The 18016-nt window shown below is 42.1% G+C and overlaps 2 protein-coding genes across 2 annotated transcripts; both read left to right on the plus strand.

Annotated features, from left to right (window-relative positions):
* The first annotated feature begins 9926 nt into the window (after positions 1 to 9926).
* LOC128198871 (uncharacterized) lies at positions 9927 to 11420 on the plus strand. The gene has a single exon (XM_052886320.1). It carries the CDS (start codon positions 9927 to 9929, stop codon positions 11418 to 11420), a length of 1494 nt encoding a protein of 497 aa, XP_052742280.1.
* Positions 11421 to 11505: 85 nt separating this feature from the next.
* LOC128198872 (uncharacterized) lies at positions 11506 to 12715 on the plus strand. The gene is made up of 3 exons (XM_052886321.1): positions 11506 to 11715; positions 11796 to 12542; positions 12608 to 12715. The coding sequence occupies exons 1-3, from the start codon at positions 11506 to 11508 to the stop codon at positions 12713 to 12715; spliced, it is 1065 nt and encodes a 354-aa protein (XP_052742281.1).
* Positions 12716 to 18016: the final 5301 nt, after the last annotated feature.

Raw genomic sequence — 18016 nt, forward strand, 5'->3', positions numbered from 1 at the left:
AACCCTCGGTGGCCGAGTCCTACACACACTTGTCCGGTTTGTTATTAAGTCTCTACCTACCTACCCTTTGGATATATACGAGTCTTTATATCTATTTGTTGATTTGTATATTATATTAAAAGAACCAATTTTGATCGTTTCCTTAGAATGTACTGTATCAGTATATCCTTATATGTATATAATTTGTACACAAAAATTTCCTTTCCAGTCCATGATACTAATATTTTCATAGGTCCACATAATGGGAGATCGAATAAGTACGTAACCCTTCGTTATGCGAAGGTTTATCGCACGAAATCAAAAATTTATTGTGATTTATACATATTTTTTAATAATGTTTGCCTTCGTACTTTCTTTATAGCAACATATGAATAATAGTCTCCGGCGGTATCCTAACTTTTAATGCTAACCTTTTTGATATGAAGTTAAGAACTTAAAGTTAATGCACTAACACCGCATTTATATCTGTATGTGCCTATGTGTCTAGTGTATCTATATTTAAATTAAGTATTAACTGTTTAAGTGTAGAATAGGTCCAAATAATTTGAATAGTATGCTTAAAAGATCTCAGAGGCTTAAGCACAAAATATATTGTAATACATAAAGTTGGTAAAAAGTACATGAATTTAAATGCCTATATTCAGAAAAACATTATCAAATTAAAATCAAACGAAGTTGACTTTAAAGCCGAAATTTTCCTGTCGCCCAAATCTAATATTAACAAACTCAAAGGGCCAACGAGCTTTACAAGTATACATCAAGACAACTTTAATTGCTAACAAGATCAAACTTTCCAAATTTGGGACCCGACAAATCGAAATCGCTCTTAGCAAAACAAGTATTAATTTTGTATCAGCGAGCGGGCGTAAGGCGGGCGGCGCAGTTTTCCCCCGCCCAGAGCAGTCGTGCCCGCGCCGTCGCCGCGTCGCCACGTGCCTGTGACGGACCCTCACCCACATATCAATAAGCTCCCTTCATTAAAAATCACGTCCCGTCAAACGTCCACGACACACACGATCGAGTCGACGCACCGCGCGGTCGTATCTCGCGCCCTGCATGCGTACATAAAAAATAAATTAAATAAATCATATAAATAAACTGTGAGGTTATGAAAATGTGATGCCAGTAAGTCTCAGTGCCCAACTCATGTTTGCATGGAACTCACGATGTGGATTGTTTAGTTGCAGAGTTTGCCCATAAAAGTATTGTGGAAGGTAAGTTTGTAGTTGAAAGGGTTAACTTATCTAATGGAATCCTGCGGAATTATATGCTAATCACCACCAGAGGCGTCACTAAAACGTCACAATGGATTTCAATGAAATTTCAATAGTGAATTACAATAATTTACTAAGGAAGCTGGATGGTTGGAAATTTAGAACAATACAAATATACCTCAGTAATCGAAAAAAACCATTCATAGACTAACTGATTTTAACATTTTTAGTTTTCGTTAAATACAAGATTAATCGTTAAGATCCATCTTACAACATACTCGTGCATGGAAATGTATTTTTTTAATTTTCCATGGAACACATTATAGTAAGTTTACTAAAAGCTATTTAGAGATGAGCTTTTTAAAGAAATTCTTCTATTAAAGATTTTCAAAATATATTAATGTTGTGGTCACGTGTTAATAAATACGACATATATAAGGTATATGAGGTATTTTCTACAGTTTAATGTTACTAAATTCTTATACTCGTATGTAGTATGTTAGTATAGTATGTATGGAATAAAATATTATGTATTTTTCATCTTACATACCATAAACTTATGCTTTGATACTAATCAAGAAATAAGTAAAACGACCTATCTGAGTAAAACGAATTCTAGATTCCAATAAACGCCTAAACGCCATAGCATCTTAATAATAAGACTGCCATCTATATGTCAAAGGCTAGACCAATTCGTTAATCGTAACAATACCCTGGTATACTTGACAGAGAAAAACAGAGAGTCTCCGCTCTACTCGAAAAATTTGCAGACTTTATCATCTTTGACGTATACGAAATTGAGATTCTACTTAATAATGTCATCCGGTGCTTACTGGTGGACATCACACAGAAATGACATTTTCTCAATTCATTTTTTAATTTAATGTTTATTTTCGTGTCGATGTCGTGTAACCGAAAGGGGTGTAACTTTCATCCTCCTCCTAACAAGTCCTCCCGTTTCCATCTTACATTGCATTATCACTTACTATCAGGTGAGATTGCAGTCAAGGGCTAACTTGCAAATAATATTTAAATGCCGTCAAGTAGCACTGCCCTCTTCCGGTTTGAAGAGTATAATTGCTAGCAAATTACAGGTATGAGTCTCACACCTCAAGGTAACGTTCGTAGCAGGATAAAGTCCTCTCTTGCGTGCCCTATATAATTCTAGGGGTTTGTTAAATATTAGGCGGGCCAATCTGCATTAAATTAAAACGTATAAACTACCGGACGCCTGTGACTTCGTCCACGTGGAATTCAGTTTTTCACAAATTCTGCGCATTTGCCTGGGATAAAAAGTAGCGAGTTAATCCAGAGTAAAATTTTCATTCCAAATGTTAGCCAAATCGGTTCAATAGTAGCGGCGTTAAAGAGTCCAAATATACATCCATACAAACTTTCGCGTTTATAACTCATATAAGTAGGATAGGATTTTGAACACAGACACGCTACGTAGCGTTCAGTACGAGGTAGAAGCCGATATTAGTGTACTTACACTAATATCGGCTTCTACCTCGTATACACTTATATATATATCGAATACACTTACCTCTACCAAGTAAGCCCGTTGACATCTTAGACTGCATCGTCACTTAACATAAGGTGAGTCAAGTAGTAACTTGTCATTGAATAAAGAAAGTAATATATTTAGTAATAGTACATTATGATATAAGTGCGGTAAGTTGAAAATCACAGCCGATGCGATATTGCAAGCTCGAGCCTTGGCGAGAGCTATTAGAGTAAGGAAGCAGAGGCTGTAATTATCAAAGCGCACGTATGTCATACGGCGTTTTATAACACATTTGCGAGGAAACACACTTTCTGAAAATCAATTTGCATCTTTGCCTGTTTTCCATATGATGACATTTTGATGTCATCTCCAAAACATAATATCATTGTCATTTTAGCACTGATAGCGAAGTGCATTCGTTTTTTTCAGCAAATGCACCAAAAACAGCCAGTAGGTATTATTAATAAAGTAAATTAATATTTTTATGTTTCTGTTACAGATAAAAAAAAAAAAAAATTTTATTCATAAAATGTTAAGCACTTTTTTCTAATAAATACACATAAAACTATTTGCCAAGATTTAAAAAATTACCGTTCGTTATTAGACGGATGATAAAGGTATATTACATTACGGCACATGTGCATTTTTCTTTACATTACGGCACATGTGCGTAATGTGATACATTTCGACATTGAAATTGGTGAAATAAGCGATACTATACGAGCAAATGTGTTATAAATACCTTTTCTGCTTATGATTAATGATGTTGAATGAAAATATAGTAGGCTTGAAAACAATTGAAGTGATCTCGTAACACAGACAAATGGGCGGGCACGTTCAGAGGGTACTATTTGCATGTTAGACACCTCCAGTCGCTCTTCAACGTTAGTTAGCTACAACCTGTATTACGTATAAACAAAAAGGATTTTTTATATTCTTCACAAGGAAGCCCTTGACTACAATCTGATGGTAAGTAATAATGCAATCTAAGATTGAAACGAGCTAACTTGTGAGGCGTAGGATAAAAATCCACACCCCTTTCGGTTTCTACACGAAATCATACCGGAACGCTAAATAACTTGGCGGTCTTTGCCGGTAGGGTGGTAACTAGCCATGACCGAAGCCTTCCACTAGCCAGACATAATTCGAGCCCCAGGCTCGAACCTAGGATCTCCGTCTTGTAAATCCATCGCACATACCATTGCGACACAGGGGTCGTTAAAAAGGTTAGAAAGTAAAGAAAGATAGAAAAAATGTTTAATCTAAAACACTATTGTAGCGTTATCTATATTATGATAAAAATGAATCTTGAATCTTCCTAAGCGCAGATCTCGAGAAAGGCTGAACCGATTTCGCTAATCGCTTTAGGGTAGGGATAGGATAGGGCTAGGATTACGGGGTAGGGTAGGGGTGCGGTAGGAGTAGGGGTAGGGTAGGGTAGGGGTAGCTTGGGTAGATAGGGTAGGGTACAGTAGGTGTAGGGTGGGAGTAGGGTAGGGTAGGAGTAGGGAATGAGTCAAAGCGAAGCTTGACCGGGTCCGCTAGTATATTATATTGTACTTCTATCCAACACTATTAGTATTGGTCTAAAAGCTTCTCAATTTTGTTTGAAGCTTTTCCTTGGATTATTATGACTATCAAAACAATAACACTTTGTTTTCTCTATATTTTGGACACCAGTATGTGTCTTTTTTAGCTACTAACTGTATGTTAAATGTACAATATTGATTATTTCAATTGTGTTTTGTGTTTTACGTTAAAATAATCAATTATAAAAAAATATTCGTAAACTCGCGTTTCTATAAAAACTAAAGGTTCCATATTTAGTTAGTTGACTATTTGCAAATGCCTCGAGCATTCTCACAATCCTAAATTTTATAAAAAAAAGAACAAATTTCGACAATAGTTCATTTTGTAACTGTGTAGATTCTAGTTTAAACTGAAGGCTTACAAAGTATCTAACACAATCCTTAAAGTTATTAAAAGAAATAACTACAACTTCTGTACACATTTTAAATGTTACAAACAATAGTTCAGAATTTGTATTCATCTTATGTTTATATCTAGATGTGGGTCTAAACCAGGGCTCCGCAAGTGTCTTAAGCACTCTCGAGACAAACCAAGCGAGCACGTTCAGTTGACGTTATCATGTTTTAGACACCTCGTATACTCGTAGTTTGAAGCGCAATCCCGTTGTAGAACTGGGGGTAGTGTTACAACTGGCTTTGAGGATCTGAAAGTTTTGTCCTCATTACGTTGTAGTTTTGTGTTCAGTTTGAACAGAAAGTTATAGCGTAATTCTGTAATTATCTACGTGTGCGAGATAGTTTTATCTGTTAATAAAAGTTCATCATTATCATTATCATCCTCATCATCATCATCATCATGTGACGATGATGATGATGATCGACGGCCTCCATGGCGCAGTGATATGCGCGGTGGATTTATAAAACGGAGGCTGGGCAGATTGAGATTATCTTAGTTTGGCCAGGTCGGCTGGTGGGAGACTTCGGCCGTGGCTAGTTACCACCCTTCGGCAAAGACGTACCGCCAAACGATTTAGCGTTCCGGTACGATGCCGTGTAGACACCGAAAGGCGTTTGGATTTTCATCCTCCTCCTAACAAGTTAGCCCGCTTCCATCTTAGACTGCATCATCACTTACCATAAGGTGAGATTGTAGTCAAGGGCCAACTTGTAAAAAAAAAAACATCATCATCATCATCATCGTCATCATCATCATCATCATCATTAACAGCTGTATTGACGCCCACTGCTGGACATAGGCCTCTTTCATGGACTTCCAAACAATACGGTCTTAAGTCGCCAGCATCTTGCTTGATGTCCTCAGTACACCTAGTGGGGTTCGACCAACACTGAGCTTTCCGGTGCGGGGTCGCCATTCCAGCACCTTGGGACCCCAACGTCCTTCGGCTCTTCGAACTCCATCTTATTTTTAACAAAAAATACATATTATTATTTTCTTTTCATGCCTTAATGATTTTTTTTCCAATAAATATAATGTTTTCAAATTTCATTTTCTTTTCATGTCTACACAATTTCTTCCAAACATTATCCCTAATACAATTTATAATTTTCCTTCGTTGATACCGAAAACATTATTATGTTTGTTTTTGCGTATAGGATGTTGGAGTATAAGATAAAAGGCATCTATAATAAGAACATGTACAATCAAAGTTCTCAGAGCTCGTTATTTCGAAATTTTATATCTGTAGGTACATACGTGTGTACCAGATGATGCCCAATACGTAGAAGCCTTCAGAGGGCCTAGTGGCAGTTTGATACTGTTACTATCGCCTTAACGTAAGCGCGAATTTCTAAGGAATTGAAACAGCGCCATCTCGTGGCACTACTGTACAACTGTTTCAATTCCATATAAATTTGCGTTTACGTCAACGCGATAGTAACAGTATGAAAATATTGAAAACTTCCACTAGGCACACAGTTACATTTTGTCGTGAAGTTAATTTTACCGGACGTCTTTTTATGACAGGCGTCCACAGATCCGCATCGCAAGCTTCTTATCAAACGGAATGTAGTACCTGTTCTTTGTTCATAAAGTCATACAAGTGCGTCCACTGATCCGCATCGTACGGATCGCATCGAACGGAATATATCTATGTTGAAATTAAAAATTCTCTTTGATGCCTTGCGTGTGATACGTAAGATGCTGACCAGTGGATGTCTATCATTATCGTAGTATCTAAGCAAAGCTCAAGTTCCTCCTTTTTTTTCAGGAAAAGTTTTACTAACTACATGTGATTTGAAATCAGTTTTCCTTTAAAAAATATTTTTTTCCGTATTACAAACAAACTGCTCTAAGTATGTTATAATCGTAAAAGGATGGGAATTAGGTATATACATCGTAAGCGGATGTTCATCTGCAAATCTTTTTGAATCACAAAAGCCAGTCGTCAAGATCGTACGTCGAAGAGGAAAAGAAAATATCTCGTAGAAACAGCGCAGCTGTTCGGATTTGGCGCCAAGTTCGGAGTAAATCCGAAATGAAAACACACCCGCTGAATGTGGGCCAACGTGTCTCCCACATTTACAGTGGCTCTCAAACTTTGACGGACTCATACTGCTTTTTTAAATTTGAATTTTTATTCACTGTTCACAATTAACTAATAAGTTTCACTTTGAATGAGGAATTCTACTAATATTATAAACGCGAAAGTTTGTATGGATGTTTGGATGTTTGTTACTCTTTAACGCCGCTACTACTGAAGCGATTTGGCTGAAATTTGGAATGGAACTAGATTTTACTCTGAATTAACACATAGGCTACTTTTTATCCCGAAAAAAACCATGGTTTCCCGAGATTTGCGAAAACTGATGATATAAATGTTTGTTACTCTTTCACGCCTCGACTACTGAACCGAATTAGCTGAAATTTGGTATTAAGATATATTATAGCCTGGATTAACACATTGGCTACTTTGTAACCCGGAAAAGTCCATGGTTCAAGAGGGATTTGTGAAAAACTAAATTCCACGCGGACGAAGTCGCGGGCGTCTGCTAGTGATTTATATTTAATTTTCTCCTGTTATAGAGTCAAGATTTTTTTGTATTACGATGCGAAACATATTAAAAAGGCTTTTTGTAGGGTTTGAGTAACGTTATCGGTTCGTCGATTTTTTACTTAGAACAGTAAAATAAATTAATATTTGTTCACTGTTTATTATGAGTTTCTGCTCCTGCTTCAAGTAAATATACTTAGCAAGATAGACTTTATTTAACATATTAAAAATACATATTTTACATTGTTTAAGTTTTCAGAGTTCAAGTTATCGATATTGTATAAAAATAATTCCAGCAAACATAATATTGTCAATGTTATTTTAAAATAAGTAAATAATGCACCTCCAACTTTTAAGTTGTGTGCATTTTAAGGAATTAAATATCATGTGTCTCAAACGGTGAAGGAAACCTGCATACTAGAGAATTTTCTTAATTCTCTGCGTGTGTGAAGTCTGCCAATCCGCATTGGGCCAGCGTGGTGGACTATTGGCCTAACCCTAATTCTGAGAGGAGACTCGAGCTCAGCAGTGAGCCGAATATGGGTTGACAACGACGACGATAAGTAAATAATTACAATCTATGAATGTTATTTAAACGGGTACATACCACGATAAAACGACGAGATTTTTATTGTCGATATTTCCAGTCCCGTCGTGACCACGATCCATGCAACTGGGTCGAAATATCGACAATAAAAATCTCGTCGTTTTATCGTGGTATGTACCCGTTTAAATAACATTCATAATGAACAACCACGAAATAAGTTTAAAATCATTAATTACAATCTATACTAATATTATAAAGCTGAAGAGTTTGTTTGTTTGTTTGTTTGATTGAACGCGCTAATCTCTGGAACTACTGGTTCGATTTTAAAAATTCTTTCAGTGTTAGATAGCCCATTTATCGAGGAAGGTTATAGGCTATATATTATCTCCGTATTCCTATGGGAACAGATACCATGCGGGTGAAACCGCGCGGCGTCAGTTAGTAAGTAAATAATTCCAATATTTGATAAGTACGTATCTAATCTCGCATCTTAAAGAACATACACTTTGAACAGCGTTGCTCAAGATAAATTCAAAAAGGATTCCCGCCACACACATACGTTCCAACTCAATAAGGATTAAAACTTCATTTGGCGTTGAAAAGCTCCAAAACTTTCTTGTGAACAAGATTTATCCCTTTACTTTACACTCGCTTATTACTGGTATCCGTCTCTGGTATGAATGAGCTGAATACGAAATATCTAATTAAAAGGACCGCAAAACTTATACATGTATCAAAATTATGTTTCAAACGTAACACAGACACACAACTTAACACATTAGCCAGACCTTTGTCATTTTATATGGTCAACTTTCAACCCCTATTTCATCACTTTAGGGGTTGAATTTAAAAATTCTTGATAGCATTATATTTATTTGTCATTATATTTCATATTTTTTATGTTAAAAGAACAATTTTTTAAAACTGTAACTCTAAAAATGAAGGACTTTCCATACAAACTTTCATCCCCTATTTTATCCCCTTTGGGGTAGAATTTATAAAAATACTTTTTTACGAGATGCCTACGTCATAGTAGCTTTATGCATGTCTCAGCCCTAACGGCTTAAAATTGACAAAGTTTCATACAAACTTTCATGCCCTATTTTATCCCCTTGGGGTAGAATTGATCAAAACCCCTTCTTACGCGGATGCCTACGTCATAACATCTACCTGTATCACTTAGTTTCATGGCAAACATTAAAAAAACACTTTTAAAAATCAAAGTCACTAGTGAAGGTTTGCCAGTATGTTTTATTTTTTGCTGAAAATTATGATATGCCTTAATACACATAAAATTAAAACAAAATGTATCGAAATGAGTATATAAATTATTATTACTTATTTTGATCTACAAATAATTAATAACAAAATAAACAATAAGCAAATATTATAACCATAGAAACTGGCCTATCTACCAATTAAAACCGTCCTGCAATTTGATTTTTTTATTAATAGGCTGAATAAAAGGAATGTTTGGAAAATGGGCATTTTAATAAAAGTCCGATACATTTTCAATGAGTCGTGTCGGCAACAGCGACCAGCAATTAGTGACACGCAAGCAAACTACCTGACATTCATGACTCGTTAGACGATTTACTAACAGTATGTACACCTATTTTATGTAGCACTACAACCATACGACTGAACGATTCGATTACGATTACGACATAAACGACTGAAGCGTATTTGGCATAGGCATAGGTATGGAGATTCCGCGACGGAGCGCTGTCGCGAGCGGACGTGTGCTCTGTGCCGTCTGCTTACGTCACGCACGTCGAATTATCAATTACGATTATTCGATATTGAAGTTTTGTTAGATTACAAAGGCCCTTATCAGGGCCACTTTGTGTTGTTGGGAGTCATTGCTTGTTAGGTGTTGTTGTTCTAAATTGTTGTTTTTATTTCAAAGTATAAAAATAGCCCCTTTGAGGGTCGGGAGTTTATAGGTATTGTTACTTTGTTATTTAACTGTTGTCGGCTGTATTGTTGTATGGTATTGCTAGATATAGATTCTTGTTGATTTTTCTCATTTTTGTTTGTTGTTATTATATTGTCGTTTGTGCTGGTAGTCGCTAGGCGCCGACCCGTCTGGCTAGCCAGGCGGGTATAAACACGACTATGGCCGACGACCAGTCTTCGGGCATGGATGTTGCGCCTGTACGCAGAAGTCGCCGCGCGGTCCCAAATTACCGTAACCTGGGCCCGGCCACGCGGTTCTTACGACGTGACGAGTCTGTGTCGCCGAGCTCGCGAGATTCATCGCGCTCCATGACGCCGGTGCCCCGTGGCACAGGGATTGCCGCCGCTAGAGCGGATTTGCTAGCCGCGCGAAAGGAAGCTCGAGAGGAGGCGTTCAACCAGCTCCTTAAGGACAGAATCGTTCGCAAAGAAATGACGGAGCCTGTTCTAGACCCAGAAGAGGGGATGGCTAGTGGGGCCTCATGCCGTGAGGACCCCGCGGGACTCACGTCCGAGGAGCTGCGGGCCTCGGCGGGCCGGAGCGTGGCTGCCATAATGCAGATGGCTGCACGCTCGAATAACCTGAAGGGTACGTTCGTGCGCCGTTTCAAAGATGCGGCGACTGAACTGCAAGAGATCGTGGAGGCCCTCGCGTCTCGGACCGAGGCTGAAGAAACTCGTAGGGTCCGTGCTGATAATGCTCGGCTACGAACCGAGGTTGAAAGCCTAAAAGCAGAGTTGAAAGCTCACCGGCGCGAATTCTCGGAGATGAGGACTGCTGCTAAAAGTGCAGCAGAAGAAAATATGACGTCACCTACACCGGGAGTAGACTTGATAGAAGAACTAAAGGCCTCCATTGTGGCCTCGGTCGGGGTAATGTTGGATGCCCGTTTCGCGGGCATTGAGGAGCGCCTTCTCCCTCAGAAGGTGATTCGCCCTCCTCTGGGGGCGGACAGAAGGAAATCGGCCACGCAGCCAGAGTCAACTGATGGTGCTGGAACGGAATCGGCGTCCCCTGGAGCTCCTCCGGCGACTGCTGGACCAAGTGGGTCAACGCCGGACGCCGATAGTTGGGCCACCGTTGCAGGGCGAAAAAGAAAGAAGGCCCCGTCTCGTCCGGCAACGTCTGCCGCTGATCTGACGAACCTTCCGAAGGGTCCCAATGCAGCTGCCCCCAAAAGGGCCGAGCGTAACTTGGCCCCCCCTAAAAACGCCGCAGTTCTTATAACAGTAACGTCGGACTCTGCAAAAAAGGGTGTCACCTACGCTCAGGTTTTGGAACGGGCTGAGCGTAAAATTAATCTCCAAGATTTGGGCATTGGCGCGGGGATGAAGATCCGACGAGCCGCCACGGGAGCTAGACTTCTTGAGCTGCCACAGGGGCAGACGCATGAGCAGGCGGAGATACTGGCCGGACGACTCCGGGTGGCGTTGGATGGAGTTGCCGAAGTTAACTGTCCAACAAAAACGGTAACCCTCAGGGTCAGCGACTTAGACGACTCTGCCACAACTCAGAAGGTTGCAGCGGCGGTAGCGCTGGCTGGAGGCTGTCTTCAGTCGGCAGTTAAAGTGAGCGACGTGCAGCCGGGCCTCAGAGGTGTGGGTTCAGCTATGGTATACTGCCCGGTGGACGCAGCCAAAAAAAATATGTGAATCTGGTCGATTGTTGGTTGGTTGGAGTTCCGCCAGCGTCCGTGCACTTGAGCAACGCCCTCTGCGCTGCTTTAGATGCATGAGCATGGGACATACGGGCCCCGTGTGCCCTTCGAAGAAGGACCGAAGCAGTCTGTGCTTCCGATGTGGTGTAGAAGGCCACAAAGCCGCAGAGTGCGTTGCTACCATGCGCTGCGCCGTCTGCGTTGATGCGGGTTTGCCGTCGGGGCACATAATGGGGAGCAACAATTGTCGCCCCCCTTCTGTCAAAGGAGGGAACGGTCCTCAGCCGCAGGTCAGTGAAAGGCAGAGTCCAGCACCGGATGATGCTAATATGTCGTCATGAACCAGGCACGACATATTAGCGTCCTCCAGACGAATCTTAACCACTGTGCGGGGGCTCAGGACCTACTACTGCAGTCCATCGCAGAGTGGAAAATTGATCTGGCCGTAGCATGTGAGCCTTACTTTGTCCCCTCGCATGCACATTGGGTCGGGGACACCGATGATTTGGTGGTAGTTGTTTCTGCGAACAATGCTGACCCCTCGCTTTCTGCTGTCGAGAGGGGTCCAGGGTATGCGGTAGCGAGATGGGGGGAGTACACCATCGTTGGGGTGTACTTTTCGCCTAATCGACCACTGGCAGAGTTTGAGACTTTCCTAGACTCCGTCAGTGAGGCTGTTCGTAGACACAACGAAGGGCGTACCTTGGTACTCGGCGATTTTAACGCCAAGAGCCAAGCATGGGGGAGTCCAGCCACAGATGCCAGGGGTAGGTCTGTCCAGGTGTGGGCCGTGCACCAAGGACTCTCTCTGCTCAACAGAGGGACAACTTACACCTGTGTACGCGAGGAGGGGGGATCCATAGTGGACTTATCGTTCGCCACGCCTCTGGTTGCTGACAGAGTCACCGGTTGGAAGGTCTGGGATTGGGTGGAGACCTTGTCAGATCATAATTACATAAGATTCAAGATCTCCAGCCCCGCTGTGGTCACGATGACTCCTTCTAGCGTTGCGAACTGCTTCCCGCGCTGGTGCCTGAGTCGGGTAGATCAAGAATTGCTAAGAGAGGCGGCTATAGTTCAGCGGTGGTCCTCTCTCACCTTCGAGTCGGATGCCAGTGTTGGCACACTTGTTGACCGTCTGCACAATGACCTGACTGAAGTGTGCGATTCCTCTATGCCAAGGGCCCGCGGATGGCACCGCAGCAAGTGTGTGTACTGGTGGTCAGAAGAAATAGCGAACCTCCGTACCGCCAGTCACCGAGCACGAAGAGCCTATGTCCGGTGTCGTAGAAGAAATGGTCTGGACTTAGCTCTAGAACAGCAACTACGAGAGGCTTATCGCCAGGCCAAGAAAACTCTACAACTGGCAATAAGTCGCAGCAAGGAGCGGGCTCGGGAGGAACTGCTAGAGGGTCTCAATCGAGATCCCTGGGGACGTCCTTATCGTATTGCAAGAGGAAAACTTAGGAATCGAGGACCTCCCACAACCCAAACACTCCAGCCTGAGTTCTTGCACCGAGTAGTTGAAGATCTCTTCCCGAATTCCCGAGACCATGTACCTCCTACGATGTCCGCCTTGGTGACAATTGAAGATAGCGGTTCTGTCCCGCTGGTCACCGAGGTGGAGATGGACGTCGCTTTGGACCGTCTTCGGTCCAGAAAGACGGCACCTGGACCGGACGGTGTTCCGGGTAAGGTCATTTTCATGACTCGTGAGTTCTTTGAAGGGCGTCTCAGGGAGCTGTTCAGCCAGTGCTTGCGGACTGGTTTGTTTCCGCAGCCTTGGAAAGAGGGCCTGCTATGTCTCATCCGTAAGGAAGGTCGACCGTCAGATACTCCGGCAGCCTATCGACCGATAGTCTTGCTCAACGAAGTCGGAAAGCTCTTTGAGAAGATTATTGCTGACCGACTCGTTGAGCATCTTGAGACTGTCGGTCCGGGACTTTCAGATGCGCAGTTTGGATTCAGGGCAGGTCGCTCAACCCTCGACGCCCTGGAGTCACTGAAGACCCTTACGGATGATGCAGTGACCAGAGGGGATGTTGTCCTTGCCGTTTCTCTAGACGTCACAAATGCCTTCAACAGCCTCCCTTTCGAGACTTTGATGGAGGCACTACGATATCATAAAGTGCCTCAATATCTTGGGAGGTTGCTGGAGTCATACCTCCGTAACAGATGGATATCTTGGTTGGGAAGCGACGGACGAAGAGAGCAGCGACAGGTGCTGAATGGTGTACCTCAGGGATCGGTCTTGGGGCCGATTCTTTGGAATATCGGCTTCGACTGGCTCCTGCGGTCACCTCTGCTCCCCAGGATGAGGGTGTTTTGCTACGCGGATGACACCCTCATCACGGCTTGTGGGAGCACGTACGCGGAGGCGTCCTTACTGGCCACGATCGGAACGTCTTTGGTGGTGAGGAGGATCGAAATGCTGGGGCTGAGAGTCTCGGCTCCCAAAACGGAGGCTCTCTTATTTCATGGTCCACGAAGGGGTCCGCCTCGAGGTGCATTTATTACCGTTCAGGGTGTATCAGTTGAGGTGAAGGCCCACATGAAATATCTGGGCCTCATTTTGGACGGTAGATGGACGTTCCGCAGACACTTTGAGCTGCTGGGTCCTAGGCTCGTTGTAGCAGCCGCCGCCCTAGGGAGGCTATTGCCGAATATTGGAGGTCCCGACTCGGCCTGTAGGCGCCTATACGTGGGTATCGTCAGGAGTATGGCACTGTACGGTGCCCCCATTTGGGTTAATGCGCTTTCTCCGCAGAATTTAGCTCTTCTGCGGAGACCGCAAAGAGTCATTGCTGTGCGTGCTATCCGAGCATACCGTACAGTGTCATGGACGGTTTCCACTCTCCTGGCGGGTGACCCGCCGTGGGAACTGCAGGCAGAGATTCTTGCCCAGGTGTACCACTACCGGTCAAGTCTCAGGGCTCGAGGTGAACAACCAGGGCCTGATGAAGTCAATCGTTTACGAACCCTCGGGAGTGCGGCCCTGGTCCGGAGATGGAAAGAAGACATCGAGTCCCCGGTGGCTGGCGTCTGGACGGTGGAAGGTCTCCGACCCCACCTTGAGCGGTGGCTGCAACGGCGCCATGGCGCACTGTCGTACCGTCTCGTGCAAGTACTTACAGGACACGGCTGTTTCGGTCGGTATTTGCACAAGATCGCTAGGAGGGAAATCTCGCCGGTCTGCCACGAGTGTGGTGCGCCAGAGGACACGGCGCATCACACTCTTGCGGACTGTGTTTCATGGGCACCGCAAAGGCACTCACTTGTGTCTTTTCTTCAGGGAGACTTCTCGCTGTCGAACGTTGTCAAGTACATGCTAGACAGCGAAGAAGGGTGGTCTCACGTTGCCTCCTTTTGTGAGACCATCATCGGCTTAAAAGAGGCAGCGGAGCAGCAAAGAGAGCGGGCGCCTGATGCTGACCCACTACGCAGAAGAAGAACGGGTGGTAGAAGGCGTCGTTATGCGCATCTTCTCCCACCCTTGTAGACACCAGTGAGTAGAACGACGAGCGCGTCGGGATGTAAAAGTGCATGCATCTCGCGATCCTTTTACATCCCAATAGGACGCAGGCGGCCCCGCTGGGTTTTAGTGGGTATTCTGGTTGCTGCAGCGAGTCCCACATACCCGGCCGCAGGCTGCTCTGCTTGTGCAGCCTCCGGACGGGATGCGTAAACGCATTTCCCAGCGACAAAAAAAAAAAAAAAAAAAAAAAAAAAAAAAGGCATAGGTATGGAGGCTATGTGTATGAATAAGTGATATAGCCCAGTGGATATGGCTTCTGTCTTCGATTCGTCTGTTCGAATCCGGTCCGGGGCATGCATCTCCAACTTTTCTGTTATGTGTATTTTAAGAAATTAATTATCACGTGTCTCAACTGGTGAAGGAAACCTGCATACCTAAGAATTTTTTGAAGTCTGCTAATCCGCATTGGACCAGCGTGACGGACTAAGGCCTAAATCTCTCATCCTGAGAGGAGACTCGTGCTCTACATTGGGCCGATATTGATGAAGATGATAGGTATGGATGGGCAACTGTAAACATACAAATAATATTAGGCAGAATTTTGTAGAAGTAATATGGTATCTGCGATTATTACGTTCGGAGCTACAGGGGTTTAACTCGCAGCGTAGCCGCGAGTCGCTCAAGAACGCTCCATAATAAATAGCACAAAATGATGACGTAATCGATTTATGAGATCATTACATTTGTTGAAATGTTGTTGTTTTATTCTCAAGGTAGCATTTCGATCTTGGCGACCGTGACGCGCGACTGCGACTTGCGACCGCGACCGGGTCGCACGACCCACTGCTTAGTACGAATTTATATGGAGCACTAAACAAAGGCGGTCGCGCGACGCGATCTCGGGCTTTGTTTAGTGCTCCATACTGCAGTGGGTCGTACCCGCGACCGGGTCGCAGGTCCCAGTCGCCAAGAACCGAATGCTACCTTTACTGTTGTGAAGACTGATCGTTACGACCAATCGTATAGACGTAGTGTCGTAAGGAGAAAAAAATTGTTTACCCTTCAAGCTGAATTGAAATAGAGTTGGCAAATATTGAGCTTTGTTGCATAGAAAAAAGACAGGTAATGGAAAATATTGATTGCACTTTTAAGTTAGGCTATTGTTTGGTATGTGCAATTGAAATTTAACCTTTTCAAAACATTTACAAAAAACATTTCTTTTCATTCATACTAACACGGATGTTAAACCAAAAATATTTAATTGAAGGAATGTAAAATAATCTGTACTAAAATCATAGAAAGGTAAAGTTTGTGGTATTGTAAGGGGCAATCTCTGGATATACTAAACCGATTTTGAAAATTCTTTTACCACTAGCCACGTTAGTTTAAGTATCATCTACACTAATATTATAAAGCTGAAGAGTTTGTTTGTTTGTTTGATTGAAAGCGCTAATCTCAGGAACTACTGGTCGTATCGAGGAAGGCTATAGGCTATATATTATCCCCGTATTCCTACGGGAACGGGAACCACGCGGGTAAAACCGCGCGGTGTCAGCTAGTTTGCTATATTTTTACTACGCGGATGACTTCAATAAAATCTTAAGGAAGGCTTTTCTGTATACTAATGTTTTTTGTTTTTAAACAAACGTCTGTATAATTAAGCATAACTCAAAAACCAATTCACTGATTTCATAAATTTTCAAAGACAGAAGACCCTGGGACAGTCAAGCCTAGGGTTTGTTACATAGTATCGAACACATAAATAAAACCGGCCAAGTGCGTGTGGGGCCACGCGCGGGGTATGGTTCCGTAGATTAAATGCCCTTTATTTCAAAAATACCGATAGCGTTACACGCTATCACTCACTAAAGCGAAGATGATTTTTGAGGTGAAATTGAAAAACTTCAAAAATCACTATACGTAGGAAATTCCTCGCTACATGTAATTTTTTTTTTAATTTTTTTTACCGTTTTATAGACGTATTTAATATTTATACACCCATGCCCAAATTTCAGCTTCCTAGTTTTACTAGACTCTGTGTTATCTTATTAACAACTTTATTTATTTAATTAATAATAGAATTAGTATGCAATTTTCGAGTTTTAATTACGTTTTTAAGTTATTCGACTTTTATTTCATTCTTCATTTCATTAATTCATATACATTTTAGCTGGTGGGTCGGTCGTGGCTAGTTACCACCCTACCGGCAAAGACGTACCGCCAAGCGATTCAGCGTTCTGGTACGATGTCGTATAAAAACCGAAAGAGAAGTGGATTTTCATCCTCCTCTTAAAAAGTTAGACCACCTGCATGTTTGATTGCATCATCACTTACCATCAGGCGAGATTGTTGTCAAAGTCTAACTTGTAAAGAATATAAAAAAATCTACATATTTTTTATTAAAAGTCTTGTCATATAAAAAAGTTTTTAGACACATTAAATATTTGTACCTATATCAAATTCCCTTTTACGTTACCAATTACTTTTGTTAATGTTAGGAGAGGACGCCTTTTGAAGTTATTTTATCCAAGTTGGATCACAGAAATGAGAAGACTAATTTAACTTTACGTGAAACTTTGTCAATTTTATGGTTACTATTGTTCGAATGCTACAGATTTTGAAGATGGAATTACTTAAAATAAACTCTTTGACATAAGGTAAATTTTATACTCAATTCACGAGAATCTTTATTGGTATAGCGTATTGAATGTTAATATGACAGATAACCCTTTATATATTTAGGGGTATGCCAAAAAACCATTATAAAACTTACCATATAATAACATGAATAATTGAATAGTTAAAAAATACGTTTGATACCCATATCCGCCATCTTGGACGTCCGCCATATTAGATTTAAGTCACGTGACTATTTTTTTTCGTATTCCTGACAGCAAACCCTTTCATTTGATATCCATATCATGGAGGATTTGAAACAGCCAATCCGTCGTCTTGGGGAGGCTCCCATATTGGATTTGTAATGACGTTTCTTAGCTAGTCATGTATTGTCATCAGAACTCAGAGCGTGTGCAAAATTTCATCCTAATCGAAGATCGGAAAGTAGGTCAAATTATGATTCCAAGATTTTCTTACATACATAGTTACAATTGAAGCTA

This window comes from Bicyclus anynana, chromosome 16 (genome assembly GCF_947172395.1).
Source record: "Bicyclus anynana chromosome 16, ilBicAnyn1.1, whole genome shotgun sequence".
In the NCBI taxonomy this organism is placed as follows: Eukaryota; Metazoa; Arthropoda; class Insecta; order Lepidoptera; family Nymphalidae; genus Bicyclus; species Bicyclus anynana.

Excerpts from the sequence above, each read along its gene's own strand:
- LOC128198871 (XM_052886320.1), top strand. The coding sequence starts at position 9,927 with ATGGCCGACGACCAGTCTTCGGGCATGGATGTTGCGCCTGTACGCAGA.
- LOC128198872 (XM_052886321.1), top strand. The coding sequence starts at position 11,506 with ATGGGACATACGGGCCCCGTGTGCCCTTCGAAGAAGGACCGAAGCAGT. Across the intron at positions 11,716-11,795 it reads GGAACGGTCCTCAGCCGCAG|ACGAATCTTAACCACTGTGC; the intron begins GTCAGTGAAAGG and ends AGCGTCCTCCAG. Across the intron at positions 12,543-12,607 it reads CCTTCGAGTCGGATGCCAGT|GGCCCGCGGATGGCACCGCA; the intron begins GTTGGCACACTT and ends CTCTATGCCAAG.